Genomic DNA, 26,630 nt, shown 5'->3' on the forward strand with positions numbered 1-26,630 from the left:
TGCCTTTGGGGAGGTCCCCTGTGCCCATCGGGGGGGCAAACCCCAAGTTGGTAGCCCATCTTTGTGCCTTTAACCCCAGCCGCTAAAACTCACTCCCCATGCCTCTCACTAGGGTCCTCAATCCCTCCTTGGCCAAAATCCCCAGACTTACCTTGAAGTCCACGATTGAGCTTCCTTCTTCTTGGGACCGGTTGTAGTCCCGGCCGCGGCCACTACGGTGTTCTGGCGCGGCTGGGACTACACAGCTGCCGGCCAATCAGATTGGCTGGCAGCTCTCAAGGGCAGGATTTCCTGTACCTGAGGGGTGCAAGTCCCACTCTCGCCTTGTTAAGACCACTCCGGCCTATCATCACTGCAGGGCAGCCGGACTTAAAGCTGGTGAGGCGCTGACCAACTTTCTGACCCAGGGCAGGAGTAATGCTGAGCTCCTGACCCGCATTGAGTGAATGGCCCGCGTGTTGACCTAAATTAACAACAGGGACTGAACGTCAAAGGGTTGCAGAGTGCTATGGAATGTCCTGAGGGCGAGGTACACAGCTGTATATGAACGTAGCTCTGAAGAAAAGTCATACAGACTCGAAACGTTAACTCCGTCTCTCTCTCCAGAGATGGTGCCAGGCCTGCTGAGCTTTTCCAGCATTTTTGGGTTTTATTTCAGATTTCCGGCATCCACAGTATTTTGCTTTTATTTTAGTGTATGTAAATGTAACTTTTTTTGCTCCTTTCTTTAAGTCAGACTAAGCAAGCCTATTCCACGAAAGTGAACGCAAGAGTCACAGGGCAGGATTTTCCCTGCGGGATTCTGTATCTGTCATCAGGGTCAGATGGGGGCTCGGGGGGGGTGGTGGTGGTGGGGGGGTGCGGGGGTCAGAAGCCTGCACTGTGTGGCAAACAGTCACTGACATGGGATTTTTCCTGGAGTGGCCAATGAATGGCCAGGGGACAGGCTCACCTGTCCAATGAAGGACGGCGGGTGGGCTTTTAAAGCTGAAGGGCCAAATCTCTCCAGCTGGATAGCAGCAACACGATGCACGGTCAGTGAGAGACAGGCCCCCCCACCCCACCCCCTTTCTCCAACCTTTTTCAAAGTTAAAGTGAAAAAAATACACTCAGCAGCCTGACCACCGCTGTGGGGGTGGTGGGGAATGGGGCCTTTCACACAGCGTATCTGTGGCTGTTGCTCCATGTAGACAGGCAGGGCCACTAAAACTACCTGGGGTGCAGGTACCCCACCACACAGCGGTGCACAGAGGTGGCTCTCTCTCTCTATGGAGGATCCTGGCCATACGAAAGTGCGTTTAGTTACTGTTAAATGATATAGATTAAACGATTTGCACACCGGTCAAAGGTTGCAGCAGTCTCCTCCCTCCCCTTGACTGAACCGGAAATTAGCATCAATGCAGAGAGCTGGCCTTACCTTTACAGCCATTAGTGTACCACTGGGTGTGTGACGCATCTTCTCCACCACCCCATACGCACCGCGTCCCAGCTCCGATAACGGCTCCAGGTCATCAGCTTTTACCTCAAAATTCTGCAAAAGCAAAGACTTGGTTTAATGGTCTCCAATAAATGGGCCAACCAGGGCACACTGTCAAAGAACTCATCGTCAACAAGAACATTTTGCCCTACAGTACTGCCAGCTGGTTATTCAGACAGAGAGAATTGCGCACAGGAGCTGCCAACGAATTCACAGAAGGTAATGCATCACGGGGATATAGATCTCCAGCTAATCTGAGTCAGTCTCTGTTGTTTAAAGGACAGGGACATTGTGTCATCTTGTACACGGTGTATTATTTTGCTGTTGAATGGGAACTGGTGTATAACATGGATCATCCACTTCAGGCCACAAGTGCTGTAAGCACACCCTGAAACAAATGAAGGCTTGTTGCTGTTTACTAACACCCAGAGTTGGAGACACGCTGCATTCTCTGCTGCTTGGGAAATTTTTCCTAAATCTATTTGGAAGACAATAGGTAATCCAAAAAACTAAGAATTTTGAGAAAGCGTTTTGAGGAAAATAATTGGGTTTTTTTTTTAAGCGGTAACAATTTTCTGACTGTTCCGAATTACTCTCAGGAATACTCTCCATTTCATGGTCATTGCCGCTGGGAGAACTGCGAAGAGCACGTGTGGAGACTTCCTAAAATATTTTGAGCCTGATTTTAACTTACTCAAAACCCAGTCACCTAAGAGTTAAAATCAGGTCCTCTGTCAAAACTTCATCAAAACCCGAGCAACATTTATTCTGGAAATTCTGTGAGGGTTTCACCCAAACAGAGTAAGTATTGTGCAACTCCACCTTGTAGGAATGGCCAAGAGAGGGGGAGTGTTTGGTCATGGGCATCTGGCTGGGTCTGCAAGAAGAATGGGATGCAGACATGGGGCAGGCAGAGCAGCACCAACTGCTGCAGGAGAGAGGATGAGGAGGGAGAGATGGACTCCTTCCCCGCTGCAGGTACAGGACGTCCTCCTCCGCCTGAGCTCCTCCACCAATAGCCCCACTGCTGTGTCTGAGAACCTCTGCAGCCTCTCCGTTGAACCTTGCGCCGTCCTGCAACGTGTCAGTATATACCAGCCTGAGCACTCCACATCTTCAGTGTCAGCAGCTGTGAAGAGCTCGAGCACACTGCTCCATGAAAATTACGTCTAATCAGTGCTCAAGTGCTAAACCTGCCGCGATCTGTTTAGCACCTCCAGGCAAGTTCAAATACAGGACACAGCGATCAGGGCCCAAACTGTGCACTAAATCCAGACTTTCAAACAGACTAGCCTTGTTAGCACTGCACTCATTTGCTGTATTTTTTCACCCATTCACCAAAAGAAACTCTTGATATTTTTTTGCCAAGTCAGTCAGAGGTTGCAGATAATCTGGTTCTTGTGTCAACAAAAGTATTTTCCTTTGCTGCAGGAATTTGTTCAATCCAAATGACTGTTTCTGTTTCCTCTTTTTGAAGCCTGAGAGATAGAACATACATGGTAGAGGTACCTTTTATTATATATCAAAGATTATCTAGGAGATGTGTCTTATCAGGGTGAAGAAAGTAATGGGCCATTTCCAACTACTTGTATTAATTGCTAATTTTTAAAAAATGAAATCACTAAAGGCATCAGGTTAAGCATGTACCCAAGTTCTTATCTGCGTGATAACTTCAGCAGAGCTGAGCAGGCCATAACATATTCTGCTCCAAAATCAAATTTGGAACATTACAGTCTGATTGGCTTATTGAAGCCTCAGTACCACATGGCTGAAGTGTTCTGGGCAGACTAGCCTCTGCAGCAAAGATGCATCATTGTTTTTGTGAAGAGGTTTGGTGGAAGGATGAGGACAGCACAATTTCTTCACTTTCCTTTAGAAACTTGATACTCAACAGAGATGGACGCAATAAGTGTTTGAGCGTCATTTGAGCTCTGCACCAGTACATTATCCATACAGTTCTTCTGTTGAACAAAGTTTCCCAGCTGGATTTAATAAGCTAGAAACTTGGGAGGAAAAATTTCCAATACACACTAAATAGACCATGCTTCCACAATAGAAAGTGATGCATGGATTTGGACTGCATCATCCAAGACAGTGTCAGACACCTCAACTTTCTAACCCTTGTTCCAGGGTCACATCGTCAAGGCTCCAATAATACTCCAGGAGGAGCACATATTCAAAGGCATGGGATGGCTTCCATCAAGGTCTGCTTCACTCAGCAGCAGCAACTAACAAAATGCTGACTCCCTATTTGTACAGGAAAGGTTTTCAAACAGTAATGCCCTGCTTGTTTATGTGTCATCATTTGAAAACGACCTGCAGGCAAAGACATCCTCTGAGGCTTCACCACTGGCCCTTCATTTGTTTTAATGTTGTCTCAGGCTCGTTTTCACTGCACAAACACTGCACATTGCAATATTCCCATTATTTCATTAGATCCCTTTATAATTAAAATATTGCTGGAAAAAAGTAATGCTTTCGAAGCTTTTCATCTTGTACTCATCAGGACAGAGTTCGCCAGAACACCAATTGCATAGGGAACAACAATTTATACTGCATGAGAAGACAGTGCCGATTGATTAGCAAGTGGACTCTGATTGGTGGAGGTGTTGCCATGGAAAATGCACCAGGGAGCAGTTAGCTGCCAAGCTTTTGTCCAAATTCAAGCCAGGCAGGTAGGCTTTGATTGGTCAAAGCATTGACATGGAGAATGAACCAGGGAATGCCTGTCCCCAAGCCTTTGTTTAAATGAAAAAACACGTGGACATGCTCCTTCTGTCTGCAAAGGACAGGGCCCTGTGAGTGAATATGTGTAGCTTCTAGCATGCCTAAGTAAGCCACACTGTGATCATTTTAAATTGGGTTGGCAGTGTGCTTCTTAGCACAATCAGGATGTTTAGCAAGTGTTGTCCAATTTCAGAATCACATCTAATGTTGGACATTATATTTTGAGTTTTGCAAGCATGGACTGGTTGGGTATGGTCAGTTCTTTTCCTGTTGCAAACAGCTGAAGGGTCATGCCGTTTGGTACAATCTGCCAATCGTTGGAACGTATGGCCTACGTACCTAGCCTCACACCAGGGCTGAATTTCATATACCACATTACTCATTTGTGTGATGGCAGAACATCTATTTGTCTTGACGGTAACATCCTGTTGGTGGAGAATACCACTTGTGTTGCGACCACATAGTAGCAATGTGAAATGGCTAGCTTCAGCTGTTGCTCAAATTTTTGGGACACCTTACCCTACCACGGTAATCTGAGATAGACTGTGCACTTTTCAGGACCAAAAGTGCTCACGGATCAAGCATTTTTCAACTAAACAAAAAGCTTGCTGGGCAGCCATTCCCTGGTTCATTCCCCAAGTCAATGCCTTGACCAATCAGAGTCAATCTGCCTGGTTTGAATTTAAACAAAAGCTTGGCAGTTAACTGCACCCTGGTGCATTCTCCATGGGAACACATCTACCAGAGTCCACTTGCCAACAAATCAGCACTCTCTTCGCAATCAGAATAAATTGTTGTTCCCTTTACAATTGGTATTCTTGCGAATTCTGTCCTGATGAATGCAAGACGAAAAACTGTGACGGCATGTTTCTTTTTTCAGAAATACTCAAGAGTTCTGTACTTCAAAATGACAATAATTAAAATAATTCAAACACTCAACTTCAGTTGCTGCTTTCTAAGTACTACAGATTTAAAGCGTACTTTAAAGGTCACTGCTAACGTAATGATGAAGACATCTTTCATACTCAGGGATTGGAATTTACTTTAAGCATCCAAACATTTTCTAGTTGCATTTAAGCTTTCGTACGTGGACCATTGATTTGTCTTTCAATTTTATTTATAATACTGCTGCTGCCCCCTAGAGGCCACTCATTTCTACTGAAGGAGGAACGTTAAGGGCAGGTTATCACAGTCTGCAGTGATAGTTTCGTGCCCTTTGTGTGTGTGAACAGTGCATTTTCCCACAGGTTTCTCCAAAAACATTCACTTTTGCTGACATCGGATTCCCCAGTACCACACTGACGTGAGAGACGAGAATGAGTGGGTAGCTCACTGCAGACAAGAAGCCCTAGCTTTTAAAAAAAACAATGGAATGTGTTGATGGAGGGGACAGTAGGGTTTCATTAAGTTGATGAATCAAGATGGACTAAAAATTCTCTCTCAGTTGTTGTGAACTTGCACCATCTGGTTCTTTTACTTTGGAGAGCATCAGGACCTGACTCAACATCCACAACTGCAGCAGGTGCCATTGGATAGGGCCCAGCAACAGTATTCTGAGACAGTGCTGTAGCCAACTGAAATGGTCCTTCCAGACCCCTGACCGCATTCAAGCTTGGGATATTTTAGCTCGTCTGGCTTTATACCATTCGTGTGGGGTCTTCCTGCTGAGCCAGGGGAATTTTTATTATTATTTATTCGTTCACTGGATGCGGACATTTCTGGCAAGACCAGCGTTTATTGCCCATCGCTAATTTCCCTTGAGAAGGAATGTCCCATCCTATCCCCTTACAGATATTTCAGTGGCATAAGCAAATGGCAGGGTGTCATTTTGAGGATGTTTGTTAGTCTCGATCTCTTCTGCCACAGTTGTGACTTGCAGCTGTGCACAAACCGTGGCCAGTGCCAAGGAAAAGGAAAGGTTTTTGCACAAGACCAAACTGCCTCCAGGAGCGGAAATCCCGTGAACAATTGAAGTGTGAAAATATGCGTTAGCAAACTTTCTGACACGATGATTGTCACTCTCTCTCGGATGAATCAGAACCACAACATTACAGGCAGTCTGCACAATTTCTTAAGCCAGGTTCAGAAAAACTCTGTTAAATAAAAGCAAAATACCTGGAAATCTGAAACAAAAACAGAAAATGCTGGAAAAACTAAGCAGGTCTAACAGCATCTGTGCAGAGAAAGACAGGGTTAACACTTAGACTCCGTATGACTCATCTTCAGAGCTAAAGAGAAGTAAAAATGTGATGACATTTGTACAGTTTAAGGGGTGGGGTGGTGGAGCAGGTGAAGCTGGATAAAAAGCCAGTGATAGGTGGAGGCAAAGGAGAGATTGGCAGGAATGTCATGGACAGAAGGACAAAGGGGGTGTTAATGGTAGTGGTGCTGGCTAAAGGAGGTGCTGATAGTGGCATTAAGGTCAGAAAGCAGGATGTGGTAATAAGAGGACAAGGGTAAGCACTCTGGAAAGAACAACATGAACAAGTGATAGATGCCCCTTGTGCAGGGGGGGGACAGTGGCGGGAAAAAAAGATCGAAAATTAGGATAAAAAGTGGGGATAAAACAATGAATAAAAATTAAAAATAAAAAAAAGTGGATAAAAAATAAAAATTAAAAAATAACGATGAATATTGAAAAAAGGAGGATAAAAAAGGGGGTGGGGATGGAGGAGAGAGCTCATGGTCTGAAGTTGTTGAACTCAATGTTAAGTCTGGAAGGCTGTAAAGTGCCTAGTCGGAAGATGAGGTGCTGTTCCTCCTCCAGTTTGCGTTGGGCTTCACTGGAACATTGCAGCAGGCCAAGGACGGACATGTGGGCATGAGAGCAGGGTGGTGTGTTGAAGTGGCAAGTGACAGGAAGGTCTGCTTCTGCAAGACGATGCCACGGTGAATGGATCAGAACCAAAGTGTTTCACAGGCTGTGCTTGCAGCAGTCAGGTACCATTAGGAAAGCCCTTTTCCTGGCTGTTGCAACTGCCATCTTTTAAATAGCCCCTCCAGCACCCCACCCCACAAAGCAACTTTCTCCCTCCAATTGACAGAGAGAGGAGAGAGGGCCGTATAAGGCCTCATGACAAGCGCAACCTTTGATAGGTACGCAGAAAGAGGCCATTTAGCCCTTCAAGCCTGTTCCACCATTCAATTAAATCATGGTTGATCTGCCTAACTCTACTTACCTGCCTTAGCCCCATGTCCCTTAATATTGTGGGACAACAAAAATCTATTAATCTCAGATTTAAAACTAACAACTGATCCAGAATCAATTGGTGTTTGCGAAAGAGAGTTCCAAGCCTCTGCCAGATTTGTGTGTCGAAGCGTTTCCACAGATATACGCTCTCAAGGCCATTGCTCAGACCCCTGTGAGCCCTGCAACATCTTCTTGTCTGTGTGAGGGCTCAGACTGCCCATTATCTCGCTGGGTTCTTTCTTTCTGTCTCTTGTGAGGGCATCCAGAGTAAATTCCTCGCCTTAAATCATCACGCAGATTGAGTGCTTATGCTTTTACACACACATTTAATTTTTTTTAAATGATGGAAAATAGATTCTCATTTTAACTTGGGTCAGTAGAGAAATGCTTTTGAAAAACAATAAAAACTGAATGAAGCGATGCCTATTTCTAGCTGAGTGGAACTGTAGTACTTTAGGCTGGGAATGTCATGCAGCAGTGGTGCATTGCCCTCCAGTGGATAAAGCCAGCACAGCAACAAATATGCCTGCGTCAGAAGTTTAATCATTATGGTGTTGCTCCTTTAGAAGTAATACTGCTGGGATAGGTCTACCTTGAAGACACCCCTGCAATCTTGTAACAATTACAGATAAATGAAAAACGATGTGTTTGATCTTATTGTGGGCATCAAATTCAGGCTTTGCAAAGTTGGACAGAAAACACGGCAATTGTTTGCCAAAATTTGACATCTATAACCAGCGCTGCCCATCCAATCAATTCCTAGCTCAAAATACTATAAACAGGCCCTTATTCTCAGATAATTATTCAAACATTTACAGGGCTTGACTCAGGGAGAATTCTATCAACACAAGGACAGAGGACTACAATGTCAAAAATCAGCAGCGTCTTGATCACTAACCAAGTCCACCAATGAGGTGAAGGTGAGAGGAGGCTCATGTGCAGCATTAACACTGACATAGGCCTATTAGACTGAAGACAGGCTGTCTCTGTGTTGTAAAATTCCATGTTCTTTTATTGCATGTCACAAATAAACAAATCCTAAAAATAACATTGTCATGCATGTCCCTGATCTGAGTGAACAGGCAGTTTACAATTTAACTCATGAAACTATAGTGTTGGCTTCCACTTGTAACATCCTTAAAGGGACAATACCATCCTGTTACCCAGGAAAAAGTGCAGCTCGCTCACTTTGTTTTTAAGGATTTGTTACAGCTTAAAATTTTGTTGCCAAGAATCCCAAAACAAATGGATAATATGAAATTTGTCAGGCAAAGCTTTGCCATAAAGCCACATCTCAATAGTTTTGCGTCGTACTCTTTCCACACGCCATGTTTCCAAGCAAGGTGGTCACTAAGGGGAGCAATGACTCTTACCTTTTCACCGATAGCAATGCAAGCCTTTGAATCCAGGTCTCTTGGTGGACTGCCGAGAGAAAGCAAAAGAATTCAGCTACCACGTGATTTCTCAGAAAACAAACTGGATAACTCCCTACAACACGTGAGGGAACATGCTTCACATGAGCTAAGGAGCAACAAAAAAAGTGTTAGGGATGCAGAAGGGATTCATTAAGATGATGCTGCAAACAAGAGGCCAGTTGTGAAACCAGGCTGGAGAAATTGAGGTGCTTTTCATTAGAACGAAGGGGGAGATCTGGTGGAGGTGTTCGAAAATATTAGGGGCTTTGGGTAGGTAACAAAAATGGATTTCCATTGGTTGGCGAGTCAATGACATGGGTGTTTTAGGGAGTTCTCGTATTAGGGTGCATGAATTAAACAATCATCTCGGGAACAAAGATGGGGTTAGTAAGTATTTGTTTTAGCTAAGAGTTAAAACATGGAACGGTCTTCCGAAAACAATGTTGAAAGCAGAGCCTGAATAGACTTTTTTTTAAAGAAATGATAAATAATTGAAAAACTAAAAATTCAAAAAAGGGTACAGGGGGAAAAAAAGGAGACGAAGACTAAATCGGTAGCTCTTTCAGACACCCGGCATAAACATGATGGGCCAAACAGTCTCCTTCTGTGATTCTAAAATAATGATATTGCGGCTTTTTAAAAATAACATACAGGGTAACAAACACAGTCTGACCAGTAAATTCTGAAGATGACAATTCTCGAGTGCCAGGACTAGCCGGTACTCGCCAAGCCTGGCTGGAATGCTACAGTTAGTACTAACAGCAGAAAAGGTTCATGTTCCCTCGGCAGCTAACTGCACAGCATGGAGAATTCCACAGCCTAGAACTCCAGCCTACCACCAAAGGGAAGGAAACTGGATCGAGAACAGGGAAAACAGATCTTGCATTTTATTCATATATTTAAACACTGAGAAGCATGTATAAATTGAGTGCCTGGAATTGCTCTTTATTCCAGGAATATTTCTACACCACATCCAAACAGATGTCAATTTTTCAATTCCACCCCCTCAGGCAAAACTGGAAAGACAGATACAACTCAACTCGCTGCACTTTCGTCGCCTCAATTATTTCTGTTTCTTTTCCCCCCCCGCCTTTTAAAACTTGTTCCCAGCCCTCTGGCTGCATTTCACATGCGCAAGAGTAGCACGGATGGGTAACTCTCTCCTTTCCTATGAGAAGATGCCTCAGAGGATGTCCTCTCCACACACCTGACTGGAGCTTTGACCATGTTCATGAATAACTACTTCTAGATTCCACAATACAATTTCTTACAAAACAGAAAAACACTTTTGGCCAGTGCAATGTTGGGAACTTCTACTTTTCTGCCTTAAGCTGTGCAATAAGAACAGATCTGCAGATTTGGACAACTTGATGACAAGAGGAAGGTACATTTGGCAGAGGCCAGCAATGCACTCAGCAGTTCAGCCTAGCACCTTGGAAATAATGAAACTGAGGTGCTTCACAAGAGCATTATAAAACAAAATATGACATCAAACTACAGAAGGAGATATTGGGGCAGATGACCGAAAGCTTGGCCCAATGAGGGTGTCTTAAAGAAGGAAAGCAAGGCAGAGAGGCAGAGAGGTACAGGGAGGGAATTCCAGGGCTTAGGGCCTAGACAGCTGAAGACACAGCCGTTATTGGTGGAGAGATTAAAATGGGGGATGCTCAAGGGGCCAGCGTTAGAAGAGCATGATATGGGGCCAGAGGAGATTACAGAAATAGGGAGGGGTGAGGCCATGGAGGGATTTGAAAATAAGGATCAGAATTTTAAAACTATGGCGTTGCTTAACTTGCAGCCACTGTAGGTCAGCGAACACAGGGGTGATAGGGAAATGGGACTTTGTATAAACCCAGAGACCTAGAATAAGGTCGAATGCAAAGTGAAAGGAGGCACGAGAATCAAAGCTCTGAACCTGACAGATACCGACTATCGCAGCTGACACAAAGTTACATTTAGGTCATTGCGATAGATTTTTAAGCCGTCTACCTGTAAATAATATAACCCATCTTTTTAAATAGAGAAGTTGTTAACATCAGAGTATATTTACAATGAATAAAAGCACAGGTTTATGTTTTATTTTTGTAATTATAACAATAATTTAGGCAAATTAGAAATGATTTTCTGCTTAAAAAGGGAACGGGCACACACCTGCACATCACAGTGCATTCTTTCATGCACAATCCACAGGACAACGAGAATATCTCTTTCAACTACATTGCGGTCTGGAATGCGCTGCCTGGAGTGTGGTGGAGGCAGGTTGCCTCACATCCTTTAAAAAAGTACCTGGATGAGCACTTGGCACGTCATAACATTCAAGGCTACGGGCCAAGTGCTGGTAAACGGGATTAGGTAAGTAGGTCAGGTGTTTCTCACGTGTCGGTGCAGACTCGATGGGCCAACTTCTGCACTCTGATTCTGTGGTTCTGGTTTCAGCAAATAAAAGTTCTCCCAATCTGGTGCACTTCAAGTCAATGTGAAACGCGAATCCTTCAAAAGGGGTGCATGAACGCGTCAGAACATCAGGTACCTTAAGGATGGGCCGGGTCTGCCTGTATTATGAGTGAACATTAGCTTACATGGCTGATTGCACAGGAGACCTCTCAGTCTCCTGGGTTGCAGCAGAGAAATCAGCTTCATTTGTTTTTCCTTTTGATATTTTACAGATGATGCATTCCAACATTACAAATTTCTAATTATTGGCGATGCTTCTCAGAGGATTAGTGAACATCACCATTAAACATCTGGGTTTAATGCAGTTTGTGCCCCACACAGTTGCAGAGAATGAGCATCTTGCTAGACGTTTCACGTTCTTTAACAAGAGTATTTTATAGATTCATATAGCTGGCTTCCGCCAGCAGGTGGCAATGGTGGGAGAGAGCACCGGGCAGAGGAACGGGTCAGCTCCGGGGGGCCTCTCCGTGCAGGGAGCAGTGTCTTTGGCTGGCTGAGGGGTGGAGCGAGGGCTGCGGCGAGGAGCAGGAGCAGAAAAGCAGGACTTGCGAGTTGCAGCATGGAGGAGCCAAGACCTCGAATAAGGCAACTCAAAGCCTCTAACGCTGGCTAGAGGACCGAGAAATGGAAGCCGGGCGGGCGTACAGCTGCTGGAAGCTGGGCAGCACCCATGAGTCCAAAAAGCGAGGAGAGGGATATTCCCCTTGTGCCTGGGAGACAAGGGAATCTTGCTCTTGTGGTCATGGGAAATTAGCAACAGGAGCTCCGCCAACTGAACTCTGCTATCAACTGGTTAAAGATCAGGAGTTGAGCTCTCAACGGTCACCTGGTGGATGTGGAGCATTGACCGTTAATGCCCAATGTAAATAGTTTGTTTTTCAAAGCTAAGCTTTTCCATTACTGTTGATAAAGATTGGTGCCAGCGGAATAAAAGATCCTTGTTTTATAACCCTTGTGCAGTCCATGTGCTTAAATTTCATATTACATTCAGAACATTTCTTTACTTCAACTCCATAACCTAAGAAACAGCTCCAAACACTCTTATACATACAAACCTGAATTTGGAGCAGAGTTGGCCATTTGGCCCCTCGTGCCTGCTCTGCCATTTGATAATATTATGGCTAATCTGATTGTGGCTTTAACTCCACTTTCCCGTCTACTCCTTGTACCTTTTGACTCCCTTGTCAGTTAAGAATCTGTCTAACTCAGCCTTAAAAATATTCAATGACACTGCCTCCACTGCTCTCTGAGGAGGAGAATTCCACAAACCAACTACCCTCAGAGAAAAAAATTCTCATCTCAGTTTTAAATGGGAGACCCCTTTTTTTTTTAAACAGTATCCCCAGTTCTAGTCTCTCCCACAAGGGAAAGCACCCTCTCAGCACCCACCTGTCAAGTTCCTTCAGATCTTATATGTTTCAATAAGATCACCTCTCACTCTTCTAAACTCAATTGGATACAGACTCAACTTGGTCCAACCTATCCTCATGAGATAACCCCTTCATCCCTGGAATCAGTCGCATGAACATTCTCTGAACTGCTTCTAATGCTATTACGTCCTTTCTCAAGTAAGGAGACCAAAACTGTACACAGTACACCAGATGTGGTATTCCCCTTCAATAAACACCAACATTCCATTTGATTTCCTAATTGCTTGCTGTACCTGCACACTAACATTGTGATTCATGTACCAGGACATCCAGATCCCTCTGTACCACAGAGCTCTTTTTACATTTAAATAATTTGCTGCTTTTGTATTCTTCTTACAAAAGCAGATGAGTTCAAACTTTCCCACGTTACATTCCATCTGCCAATTTTTGCCCTCATTTAACCTATCTAAACACCTCTGTGGACTCTTTATGTCCTCCTCACAATTACTTTCATACCTACCTTTGTGTTATCAGCAAGCTGTGCTACCATACATTCAGTCCCTTCATCCAAGTCACAGACTAAATAGTTGAGACCACAGCACTGCCGTGTGACACTCCACTGGTTACAGCTTGCCAACCCAAAATGACCCATTTATCCCTACTCTCTGCTTCCTATTAGCCAAACAGTCCTCTATCCATGAAAGTATGTTACCCCCTACATGACGAGCTCTTGTTCTGTGTAGTAACCTTTGATGTGGCACCTTGGGCAAATGCATTTTGAAAATCCAAATGTGAAAAGCACATCTACTGGTTCCCCTTTATCTACATTACTCATTACTTCCCGAAGAACTTTAATAAATCAGTCAAACATGATTTGCCTTTCACAAAACTATACTGATTCTGTCTTATTGCATTAAAATTTTCTAAATGCCCCGCCATAATTTTCTGAATAATAGATTCCAGCATCCTAGGATAGCTGGCCTATAGTTGCTTGCTTTCTTTCTCTCTCTTCTCTTGAATAGAGGAGTTATATTTTCTATTTTCCAATCTATTATCAGAATTAAGGGAATTTTGGAGAATTACGACCAATGCATCTATTATCTCCGCAGCCCTTTCTTTTACGGCCCTAGGATGAAGTTCATCAGGTCCACATGACTTGTCAGCCTTTAGTTCTAATTGTTTTCCCAGTACCCTTTCCCTGGTGATTGTAATTAGTTTAAGTTCCTCCCTCCCTTTCATCTCGAGTGACAAGTATTTCTGGGACATTATTTGTGTCTTCCACAGTGAAGACAGACATAAAATATCTGTTCAATGCTTCCACCATCTCCTTATCCACCATTAGTAATTCCCCAGACTCTCACTCTAGAGGACCAATTCTCACTTTAGTTACTCTATTCCTTTTTAAAATACTTGTAGAAACTCTTACTGCCTGTTTTTATATTTCTAGCTAGCTTTCCCTCAGTCTAATTTTTCCCTCTTTATTACATTTTTAGTCATTCTTTGCTGGTTTTTAAATTCTGTCCAATCTTCTGACCTACCACTAATCTTTGCAGAATTGTACGTTTTTCTTACAATTTGCTACTATATTTAACTTCCTTGGTTAGCCATGGGTTTTTTAATGGAAACAAAGAACAATTTGCATTTATATAGTGCTTTGCACATCCCCAGGATGTCCCAAAAGTGTTTTACACCCTTTGAAGTGTAATCGCCTTTTTTGGAAGCCAATTTGAACATAGCAAGAAAATGAAAAGGTGCCATGGTCAGGTATGGGAAAGAGGAGAGAGCAGAGGAGAACAGGACCCAGGAAGGGCCGGATAAGGTTATAGCAGGTGCATGTGCAGATGCAAATGAGCATAAAAGGATATGACAGCGATTTCACCAAAAGTTAGGAGTCTTAAACTGAGGACAGAGAAGAGAAAACGCAGACCAAATAAAAAAAGTGTTCCGTGCAACTACAGCGTGAAGAAAAGTTGATGACACTTACTAGTTTGTTTGGTAAGCACAGCAATAATACATATGCAGGTCCTTTCAAAAACATGCAAATATTCTTCTCAGTTCATGAATCATGATGTCCATTACGCTTGGAAACTTATTGCGACAAGATCCTCAGAGTTTGTAGACAGTTCAATACCCTCTAAACAAATTGTCTCATCTCCATGAGTAATTCTTCCACATTCTTGTCTTTTGGGTGAACACCACAGGGCACCAGGAGGAGAGGGGAAGGATGATGCGAGCTCACTGAAAAGCATCGGTTATAGCTGAAGGCAGAAATGAAACTCAAGAGCAACAAGAGGGCAACCAGACCGACGAGCAGATGTTGCGATCGTATACTCTGGCATGACTATCTCATTCGCGGGATAACACTGGTAATGGAGGCACATCCAGTGGAGTTCGCGTTGTGCTGTCTTCTCCTCACCACACTGCTAGATCATGCAGTGGATAGCCAGTAACCTACAGGTTAGAGACTATACTGAGAGTCTGTGGGGACTCAGCTACATGGATCGGAATTGGGAACACTCAGCAAAATTGTAGCTCTGTCAAGATATAGATTGTAAAAGTTTGAGGACCCAGCACTGATCCCTGTGGCACTCCACTAGTTACAGCTTTCTAATCTGAAAAAGACCCATTTATCCCTACTCTCTGCTTCCTGTTAGCTAGCCAATCCTTTATCCATGCTAAGATGTTACCCTCTGCACCATGTGTTCTTATCTGGTGTATCTTGTATATTAGGAGACATGAGCAAAGGCTTGCCCAAAGAGGTAGGTTTTGAGAAGCCTTAAAGGAGGAAGTGAGGTAGAAAGGTGGAGCAGTGCAGGGAGGGAATTCCGGAGCTTGGGGCCTGCACAATTGAAGGATCGACCACCAATGGTAATGTGATTAAAATAGAGGAACATAGCTATCTCAGAGGGTTGTGGGGTTGGAGGAGATTACAGAGATAGTGGGGGAACAAGGCCATGGAGAGATTCAAAAACAAAGATGAGAAATTTAAAATCAAGATGTTGCTTGACCAGGAGCCAATGAAGATCATGAGTAACAGGGGTGATAGGGGAACGGAACTTGCTGCAAGACACGGCAACAGAGTTTTGGATGACCTCAAGTTTACAGAGGGTAGAACATGGGAGACCAGCCAACCAGTTGGAATTGTCAATTCTAGAGGTAATGAAGGCATGGATGAGGGTTTTGGTAGCAGCTGTGCTGAGATAGGGGCAGAGCCAGGCGATATTACAGAGGTGAAAAAAGGCAGTCTTCGAGATGGCGTGAGTATGAGGTCAGGTTAAGTGAGTGGGCAAAAATTTGGCAGATGGAGTAGAATGAAGGTAAATGTGAACTTCTTCACTTTAGCAGAAAGACTGGAAAAGCAGTATACTATTTAAATGGAGAGGGATTGCAGAACCCGGTGGTACAGAAGGATCTGGGTGTCCTCATACATGAATTACAAAAAGTTAGTGTACAGGTACAGCTATGATTAGGAAGGCAAATGAAATGTTGGCATTTATTGCAAGAGGAATGGAATATAAAAGTAGGGAAGTTTTACTGCAGCTGTACAGGGCCGCAGTTTTGGTCTCCTTGTTTGATAAAAGATAATAACTGCTTTAGAAGCGGTTCAGAGATGGTTCACTCGACTCATTCCTGGGATGAAGAGTTTAGCTTATGAAAAAGGTTGAACAGGTTAGGCCTATATCCATTGGAGTTTAGAAGAATGAGAGGAGATTTTATTGTAACATAAAAGATCTTGAGAGGACTTGATAGGGTGAATACCCAGAGGATGTTTTCTCCTGTGGGAGAGACTACAACTAGGGGTCACAGTTTAAAAATAAGAGGTTTCTCTTTTAAGACAGAGATAAGGAGTATTTTTTTTCTCTCAAAAGTTCGTTAGTCTGTGGAATTCTCTTCCCCAGAAAGCAGTGGAGGCTGGGTCTTTAAATTTATTCAAGGCTGAGTTACAGATTTTTAGTAGGCAAGGGGGTCAAGGGTCATGGGGGGCAGGCAGGAAAGTGGAGCTAAGAGCACAACCAGATCAGCCATGATCTTATTGAATGGCAGAGCAGACTCAAAGGGCCAAATTGCCTACTCCTGCTCCTAAGTCCTACATTCCTATGTTCCTCATATCTCTTTATGTGGCTCAGTGACATGCTTTATTTTATGATGTTGCTGTGAAGCACTTTGGGACGTTTCATTACATTAAAGATGCTATATAAATCTAAGTAGTTTGTTGTTGAAAATCAATCTGACTGAAACTTGAGCAGATGGGGGAAGGATATAGATGGTCTAATGGCACCTCTGTCATTACTGGCACGAGCTTTCCCGGTTCAGATCTGCCCTGACAGGAACTCTGCATTTTATTCACTGGGGGTAAATTAAAGCCAACCAAAAAGGTGCACTGACAAGTCTATAAGAATCCAATTCCTTTCACTCCTTGAACTCCATTTGCAAGTCTAAACGCAACAGCAGATTTCCCACAACAGGAATTCTTCCTGGAATGCTGTCCTCATGGCATTTCTCTGGGCACTATTTTGAATTTAAGCAACACCACATGTGGGCTGGATACACAGCAAGCTGGATTTTTGATGACGACTGCACAAGGTCAGTGCTTTATCCATATGCATATTTTTTTTTTTAAATGACATTTTTTTCTTTCTTCGCATACTTTAACTTCATGATGTGTTGGCGAGTTAGGTCAATCACATAACAAGCTTTATGATATTTGGCACAATAGTAATTTTGGAGAAGTTCCGAAATTGTTAGACTAGTAAATCAATGACCATTACTACTCCTGGTTTCATAGGCATATAATAAGAACCGTACCCCGATCCTGAAATAAATCCATCTGAGAAACATGGTCACATCCATCACATCACCAGGGATATCACATCAGCAACACTAGAGATGAAAAAGTCAATATTAACTAAAAGGGGATTTAGTTTCACTCGTAAAATATAGTCATATTTAATTAAGTGACTTCAGTTCTTTTGTATGCTGGTTTTGTGTCAATAGTTGCAAATCTGAAATTGGAACAACATACATAAATAAAATAAATGCTGTGTCCAGTTTTTCCCACATGTGCATTAATGAAATGCCTTCCTGTTTTCTCACTAATGTTCAAAGGGGCATTATTCTGAGACCCTAAAATATGGAAGGCTCAGGTGCAGGGCTTCCTGATGGCTGAAACTTGGTTGAATATTATTAGCTAATCTAAATGATGAAAATAAAGAGCAAGAGAATAGGGTCAACCAAGTCATATTAGCTGAGCTTTGTTCAATCCAAAGCAAAATTAACCAACCTGAGAGTGTCTTTGCAGTTTTTCCACAGTAGGTACAATGGGAGATGCTGCAAATCAGTTTTCAAAGTTATTTCATCCTCTGAGTCACTGCCCTCTCTCTGGCCCCCAACCCCAATTTCTTTCAATCCCACTAACTAAGAAGCAGGTGAGACTCAGGCCACTTCCAATGCTGATCTTGATCTAGACACTTGGAGGCACACATATTTAGGCTAGTAGGAGACTCACCTGGTTTAATCTCTCTCCCCCTGCTAAGCCTCTCTGCCTGGTTGCAATTCATATCAAACCTAAGAGCTCAATGAAGTGGGAGGCATCAAACATCTATCCCACTGCTCAACAATGCCAGACATCAAGGCTTTTCACACTCTGAACTCAACACTTGTTTCCCTTTTAATAAAAAGCAGTTAGGAATTGTTCAAGTAAACAATAAATTAGTGCAACGCCCTCTTGACGTTAGAGAGCTTTAAACTGAAGCCTCAACAGTTAAAAATCTCTACTCCCTCATTATTACCAACCTGAACCAGGGATGGGTCTGAGCAGCAACATTTTGTTAACAGGAGATAAACTCCCTCAAAATAAAACTGGGATCATATTGAGTATAACCGGTCCTATTTCAGTATAATCTCTCAAAGAGGCGAGAAGATAAATAGGATAGAAAAGAAACATGGAATTGTCAAATATACCAACTAGAAATTAAATGCCAACGTTCAGACTCTGCTCTAATGAATGAATTAATGAAATTGTAAATTTCTCTGCCCTGGATCAGGTTTTAAACACAACCAACAGAGATTTGAACCATTGAACAGCCCAGACCAGCCCCTGTGCCAGGACTCACTCACCGTACTGTCCAGTGAACAAATAACTAATCAACACACTCACTTTGCGAGCAATGGCAGTTCAACTCTACCTCAGCTCCTCTCGCCACCTCTCCTCAAAAGCTTTGTAGTCAGCTGTCATCATCTCATTAGCCCACCCTCGCCAGCACCCTGTCATTACCAAAAGGAATCATTTATTCTTTTGTCGGTTATTTCCTTTGGTTAGAATCTTACTTCCTGTGACAGACTCAAAACCAGGTTTTTGCAGGAACAGCAAGTCCTACTTGCCAACTGATAATCATTTTATTAAATATTACATAGAACAATCCCACCCTACCAGTCAGCAGAGGTGGCCATGGTGTTTCACTCACATTAGTGCCAGTAATGGTGAAATATCATCCATTTCTGATGAAATAATCTGTTCAAGATATTATCCAAGAAGCTATCCACCTGGTCACCGCTATGATTTTTAAAGCTTTGCACATTGCCTAGTATTGAACAATCCCGAGTTTCAGAAAACTGTGGTCACTTACGTGGGGCTTGCCTGTGGCTGCTCGAAAACTTCCTTCGACAACTTCAATCCCCGGCTCTTTTTCTTACCTGTTAAGACATAAACCACAGAAAAGAGATGAAGATGAGCCGGGGGCCCAGCACATTTACAGAGGTGGAATCACGGCTTCACAAATGGCCTTCTATTTGGTAAAATTTACTACTTCCTCTGCAGTCGAAATTACAGAGTCAGACAGCCCAGAAGGAGGCCATTCGATCCAAAGTGTCTGTACCAGTTCTTTGAAAGAGCTATGCAATTAATTCCATCCCCTTCATTTCCCATTGGCCTGAATTTTTTTCCCTTTCAAGTATTTATCCAATTTGGTTTTGAAAGTTACAATTGAATCTGCTTCCACCAATCTGTCAGGCAGTGCATCCCAGAATTCTCTCATCTCACCCTTCATTTTTTTAGCCAGTTAGCTGAAATCTGCGTTTCCTGGGTACTAGCCCTCCTGCCAGGGGTAACTTATTTACTCGGCCAATTCCCTTTGTAATTTGGACACCCCTATTAAACCTCCTTTTAATCTTTTCCGCTTCCAGAGGAATCCCATTTTCTCCAGCCTCCTCACATAACTGATAATCCTCATCCCTTCTATCTTTCTAGTAATCTATTCTGCAGCTCACCAAAGCCTCAGCTTTAAAGGACTTAAATAATCAGGTACCGGTCCAACCTTTCCCTTAGAAAGAAAAAAATGAAGTTTCCTGTCTGTGTGAAGTAGATAAAATGGGGGCAAATGATTATTACTCTCAGTAAACACTGCCCTGTCTTTCCCAGAGTTTTGTGGGGAGTGAGCGGGGGGGAAGAAAATTCAAATGGGACAAATGCAAAGCCTCACCACCCAACAAAATGAGCCTGGCTCCTTATCACAGCTCCAAACCAGTCAGGGCATTAAAGCCTTTACTCCATTTGTCAAAGCCATGGCTGTATTCGAGGCACTTAAACATCAGAAATAAAATAAATCACCAGTGGCAACTTTAATGTAGCAACGACCTTCCAGTGATAAAGCTTCATCCAAGTATTCAACAAAAATGAGAGGTGGGGGAGGGGCGAGAACAGGACGAGGTGAAAGTGATCATGGACATTACTGCTGTGCCAACTCACTTCTGGCAATTAGCACTAACCTCTGCTTATGCACATTATTGAGGGGGAAAGGGGAAGAGATAAGCTCCTCTTGTCACATATCAAAAAGGAATGACCACCTGTTAATCAAACCACACATCTGAAAATAGACCTCACGGTGATTTTGGTGGGAGTAAAGACAAGGAGGATCAGGGTCCTTTTATGAGAGGAGAGGGAACTTAGCCAGGGTGCACTGCATTAATACTAATATTTGTGATCTGAGATTTTTAGCTCTTCCATGTTGTTTTACTTTTAGTTTATGAAACAATTACAAAAGTATCATAGCAAACCAAACATTGACTTCATGTTTCAGTAAATACAAAGTTATATTTACCAAATTATTTACTTAAGCTATTCTCATTTTCAAGGAAGTAAATATAATTTTTCATTCAAAGAACAAAGATAAGTACAGAACAGGAACAGGCCCTTCGGCCCTCCAAGCCTGCGCCGATCATATTGCCCGGCAACTAAAACATTTTGCACTTCCGGGGTCCGTATCCCTCTATTCCCATCCTATTCATGTATTTGTCAAGCTGCCTCTTAAAAACCACTATCGTACCTGCTTCCACCTCACTTAAAGCTCATATTTTCATGTACATGTGGGCCAGGCCAACAAATCATCATATATAAAATTTGGCTGCAATAGAGGATTGCATTAAAAAATCTCAACCACTTGACCTTACAAGCCAATTTACCACCCTTCCCATTGTTTTTGTAATTTTGAAAGTGGGTCATAGTTTAAAACAATAAGATAGTGAAACTGAAATATCCGTCCTTGCATTTTTACATCACAATTGCAGTTCAAGAGCATTTCAATTCCACAATCGCTGGCTTTTTAGAAATTACTGAAGTGCTGCCAGGCACTCCACATGTTATTCCATAGAATAGCATCCACTGACTGATCTACAGTATTGTATAGCAAATCAACTGAGCACCGCCTGCGGGCTTCCTTCTCCAGCCTAGAGTATCACCCATCCCCACACATGAGAAACATCCAACGTGGCAGATTACTCCTCTCAAGCGCCTGGAGACAGGTACCTTCACTTCAAGTAGTACAAGATTCACAGGCAGCGCTGTGTATTTTACAATCCACTTGTGGTTATTTACAACCACTATGGTTCTGTTTTAAGCTCTGCAGAAACGGTGTAATTGGTTGTCTATCCAAATAGCTCCTACTTGACCAATATTACAGGTCCCGTGCTCAACACTTTAACTGGCACCTGCACACAACTGGCACAGATTTACATGTCTGTATGAGAGAAGTTATCGGACAACTTCCACAATGCCACCAGTCTCTGAGAAAAGTTGTGTCTCAATGATCATCCTTTAACCATTCCATACTAGACCTAATGTGTTAACAGACACAGTACCAGCTGAAAGGGATCTACCAGGAGGCAAACTCCCCAGTAGCCTGGGGGCCTCTTATTAATAACACACTCAGCAGGCTCTTCATTGCTCAATGTCTACAGTAGACTTGGTTGATGTCCAGTGGCAATACATGTGTCTAATGGGTGTGGATGACAGTGCCCCATTCCCCGCACCCCTCCCCCCAATCCACCAACTCTGTAAAGGATGATGAGGGTCATTAGAAGGTCCTTAATTTAATCTGTACTCATTAGAGCTGTCTGGAGTGGGGTTCAAACTCTTCACCTTCTGACAGAGATGCAAGAATGCTGCAATGAGGTCAGTGACTCACTCCCATCTCTCAAGTGTAGTTTTTCAACCATTACAGCATTTTTTTTTTGCAACAGTTTAGGAGGAGGAAGAGGTTTTTTCAGCTCTCCAGGGGTCAGTGTCAGCAGTGGCTCAGCTGGTAGCATTCTCATCTCTGATTCGAATCACAATTTAGAGAGAGTTAAACCCAAAAATCTAGGCTAAAACTCAATGCAGTAGTGAGGGATTGCTGCACTGTTGCAGGTGCCATCTTTCCGATGAGACAAAAACTGAGGCCTGGGGGTAAAAGTTCCCATGGCACTATTTCAAACAAGAGCAGGGGAGTTCGCCCCACATTCTTGCCAATATTTATCCCTCAAATAACATTACTAGAACAGATTAGCTGACCATTATCACACTGCTGTTTGTTGGAACTTGCTATGTGCAGTGGTCTGCCATGTTTCCTACATTATATCAGTGACCGCACTTAGTGTGTTTCATTGGATGTAAAGTGCTTTGGGGTGCCCCGAGGTTGTGAAATGCACCAAAGGAATGCAAATCTTCCTTCTCAAGGCCATAATGTCAGTCTCAATCATTATTTCTCCATGCACACTTTGCTCAAAAAATATTCCCATCCACCATGTGTGGCAAGCCGCTTTTAGCTAATTTGTACACAATTCCTTTCCATTGCATTGGGTGATCTTGTGCCACCAGCCAATTTTTAAGCATCAAAGCAGCACCAAAATCCACTTCTGATACATCCTCGTTCATAATGCACTCACCAACAACTAGGCATGTGTTTGCATCGTCAGTTCAGTTTCAGCCAGTACCTAATCACCATATAATAATACCCAATATTCAGTAGGTTCTTTGCCTTTTGGCGGCTATTTCAGAAAGGGCAATTTTTCACACAAGTGGTGCTGAAATTCTGGAACTCTCTGCCCCCAAAAGGTTGGGACGATTGCAGTGTTCAAATTGATAAGATTTTTATCGGGTAATTGTATCAAGGGCAATTGAGCTAAAATGGGTAAATGGATTTGAAATGCAGATTAGTCATGATCTAGCCGAATGGCAGAGCAGGCTCGAGGGGCTGAATTGCCTACACCTGTTACTATGTTTCTATAAATACACACAACCTTAACACAGTATGTGACAGATCTGGGACCGTATAGCTTTGCACTCAGTTGGCAAATGGCGTCCTACTAACTTAGAATTAGTTTGTTCCACAGAGGCTTTGATTTTTCTTTTTTAATGAACAGGTCTTTCTTTTTGTCTACATGTGTCAACCAAGTACACCGTTATCTGTCTTTTCAGACACAAGCACACTGACCATTCATTCCTGCAGCCACACATCCTCCAGAAACTCATCCAACTTTGGTAACATCATTGTGTTTGATCCAGTTTTTGTTCTTGCTGAGCCGCATTGAGAAAGCAGCATTACAGAATAAGCACAAAAGGATTATGAATGGCTTTTAAACATAAATGAGATATTATTGTCCCCTCACTTGTACTAAGCAGCTGGGTGGAACTAAATGACAAAACAGAATTATTTCTAACCATTGTATCTGGCAAAAAATCAATGCCATCATCACAAGGAAAAGGAAGATAAACAAAAAAGATGCAATATTATATGTTAACTAAAAGCAGACTGTTGAAGCAGTCACTGGGATCAATAAGAACACCTCTCGACCAGTTACTTTAGCTCCTCTGCACATTCACTTCTGCCTGAACAAAACCTTCACCACTGAAATCACAAAATGTGATCTGGCAGAGCTAATCTGGGTGAACCACAATTATATCACTAACTTCCAGGGTAGACAACTATTCCTCTTGAAAAGTAATTCCATAAACCAGTCGCAATGCAGACAGATCTAACTAACAGCAGCACCGCTGCCTTACGAAGTTTGTAAGGAGGAAAGGATCAGACAGCTGTTGTAGTCAATAAGAGTTTGTGTACCACTGTCTCAATCACTTAATGATCTGAAAGAATAACAGCCCGAAAGCACTTGGTTGGTCAACCATACTAAAAGAGCACAGTTATGGCACGGTAGAAGCTGCCAAGAGAAACAATTTGTAAGCATGCACAAACAGACTGGTAGAAGGCTGCATTAATAACATGCATCTTGAGCCTGCCCAATGTGCATGAATACAGGACTCTAGATACAGTCTGAGATAGGCTAAGAGTTTCTGGTGCAACCAATCTCCCAGAGATAGCCTATCTCTGTCTGATACATCGCAGTAAATTGTAGTGATACAGCAAAAATAGTATACGGTTCCAAAAGAAAGCTGATCACTTGATCATCAGGTTGCGAATACAGGTAAGGAGGAGCTGCATAAGTATAGGAGGGAGGAAGGAATAGAATGCTATGTTGATACAGTGAGATGGCAGGAGGTAGCTGGTGTGATGCACTCGCACTGGCAGAGACCTGTTTCTGTATGTAAATTTTAGAAATGCACTTTGTCTTTCTAGTACTGAGTTTCCTGGAAAGTGAGAAGGGAGAGATCCTAAGCAGCTATTAAAACATATCACCTGGTGACTGATCTTATGAGGCACCTTGGGACATTTTACTATGTTAGTCACATTATATAAATTCAAATTGCTGTTGTTAATTCAAGGAATAGCACTGATGATTGCTATGGGCTGTTTTCCTCATGTGAGAGTGACAAAGATGTAGGAGATGTAGGAATTGAGTCGGAACAGTTCATTTTATGAAATGTGCAAATACGAAAGAAAATGCTATTCAATGTGAGAATGCACCAGGGTGCAAGTAACTGCCAAGCTTTTGTTTAAATTCAAATCAGGCAAGTCGAATCTGATTGAGCAAGGCATTGCCATGGGGAATGATCCAGGGAATGGCTGACCCCCAAGCTTTTCTTTAGCTGAAAAAGGCACAATGCGTGGACACGTTCTTTCGGTCTGCAAAGGACATGACAACGCCCAAGGCAATGCCTCTACCAATCAGAGTCCATCTGCCAACCAATCAGCACCATCTTCTCATGTAGCATAAATTGTTGTTCCCTTTGAGATTTGGCATTCTTCTGATTCTGTCCTGATGAAAAGCTTCAATAGCATGTCTCTTTTTTCAGCAATACTCATAATTCTAGCGATGAGCACAGACCAGAGTGTCTGCGGTGTGCCATGCTCTTCTCACATGTTGTTTAAATGACACATGAAGCCATAATTGTAACAAGCAGAAAGTTATTCGTGTAATATTGGGAGCACCGAGCGGTGTTACCAACTTTTCAGCTGCTGTTTTGACAAAACTACAACCCTCCCTCAAAACTGCACAGAAAAATTCAAAATGTTACTAGCTCAAAAAGGTTTGCTGTAAGGACAAATCTGGATTGAGTGATTCACCAAGTGCAAGAACAATTATGGCATGAGAGTCAGTTTATGATTTTCACCATTTAGAAAGGAAATTTATGGATTGGCAAGAGAAGCTTTTATGTTAACAGCTTGGAACAACCCATCCCCTCATTAGTATGGCTGAAAGTACTGTACTAAGTCAGCAGAGTCTTGGGTGGGTCGATACAAGTGACAAGAGCTGCCCATTAGTTCTCGGGTGGGTTGCAGAAATAGGGCACCAAATTTAAAGTGCGGGAAACGCAGCCCGCCATCGATGGGCTGAGTGCATGATCGCAAACTGGCTTCACAATTTCTGGCCTTCTCACCATATTGTCTGCTCACACCGCCAAAGACTGACACCAACAAGCATGGAAAACTCGACCCCAAGACTGCCAACTTCCATCTCTGTATTATCCATTTCTATCCCTACCTTACCTCATGTGCAGCCAAAATCCACATCCATGCCTTTGTTACCTTTTGTGCAGTTTATGGGTGATTTGTTTAAGTGAGTGACCCTTTGCATTTTTTTTTTTGCATGCCACACATGCGAAATAATATAAAAAGCCCAACATGTACAGCTGTGCAGCTCAGAGGGAGCTTGGATTCGGTTATTTCAATGCTCTCTTGGACAGTCTCTCATCTTGTATTCTCTGTAAACTTGAGGCTATCAAAAACTCTGTTGACTGTATCCAAACTCACACCAAGTCCCGTTTACCCATCATCCTTGTGCTCGCTTCCATTGGCTCAAACTTCAACATCGTCATGATTTTATAATTCTTATCTGTGTTTTTAAATCCTCCATGGGCTCACGCCTCCCTAATTCTGTAATCTCCTCCAGCCCTGCAAACCTCCAAGATCTCCGTGCTCCTTGAATTCCAGTTTCTTGTCCATCCTTGATTTTAATCCCTTCACCATTGGTGGCCAAGTCTTCAGCTGACTGCATCCCAAGCTCTGGAACTTCCTCCCTGCACCTCTTTTCATCTCTACCTCTCCCTCTTCCTCTAAGATATTCCTTAAGACCTAGCTCTTTAACCAAGCTGCCCTAATATCTCCTTATGTGCTTTGGTACCAAATGTCATTTGATGATGCTCTTGTTAAGCACCTCACATTGAAAAGACACAATATAAATGCAAGTTGTTCTTATTGACCCGGAGGATAATCATGCGGGTACTTTTTCCTGTATACATTAAGATTTACTTTGAAATCTATAGCAAAATGTTAGTTTTGTGTTTATTG

General features: G+C 42.9%; 1 protein-coding gene across 7 annotated transcripts in view; it reads right to left on the bottom strand.

The window, feature by feature from the left end:
• Positions 1–26,630, bottom strand: part of LOC144699837 (dual specificity mitogen-activated protein kinase kinase 6) — a 97,402-nt gene that overhangs the window by 57,354 nt on the left and 13,418 nt on the right. For 6 of the 7 annotated variants that reach the window (XM_078571129.1, XM_078571131.1, XM_078571127.1 and 3 more), the window contains exons 2-4: positions 19,260–19,321; positions 8,768–8,816; positions 1,418–1,531 (exon numbers count right to left, since the gene is read on the bottom strand). In XM_078571129.1, the coding sequence (XP_078427255.1) occupies positions 1,418–1,531; positions 8,768–8,816; positions 19,260–19,321 (225 nt within the window). Of the gene's footprint in view, positions 1–1,417; positions 1,532–8,767; positions 8,817–19,259; positions 19,322–26,630 lie in introns of those variants that run through there. The other variant, XM_078571132.1, reaches the window with a different exon arrangement.

This window comes from Cetorhinus maximus, chromosome 24, assembly GCF_964194155.1.
Source record: "Cetorhinus maximus chromosome 24, sCetMax3.hap1.1, whole genome shotgun sequence".
Taxonomy (NCBI): Eukaryota; Metazoa; Chordata; class Chondrichthyes; order Lamniformes; family Cetorhinidae; genus Cetorhinus; species Cetorhinus maximus.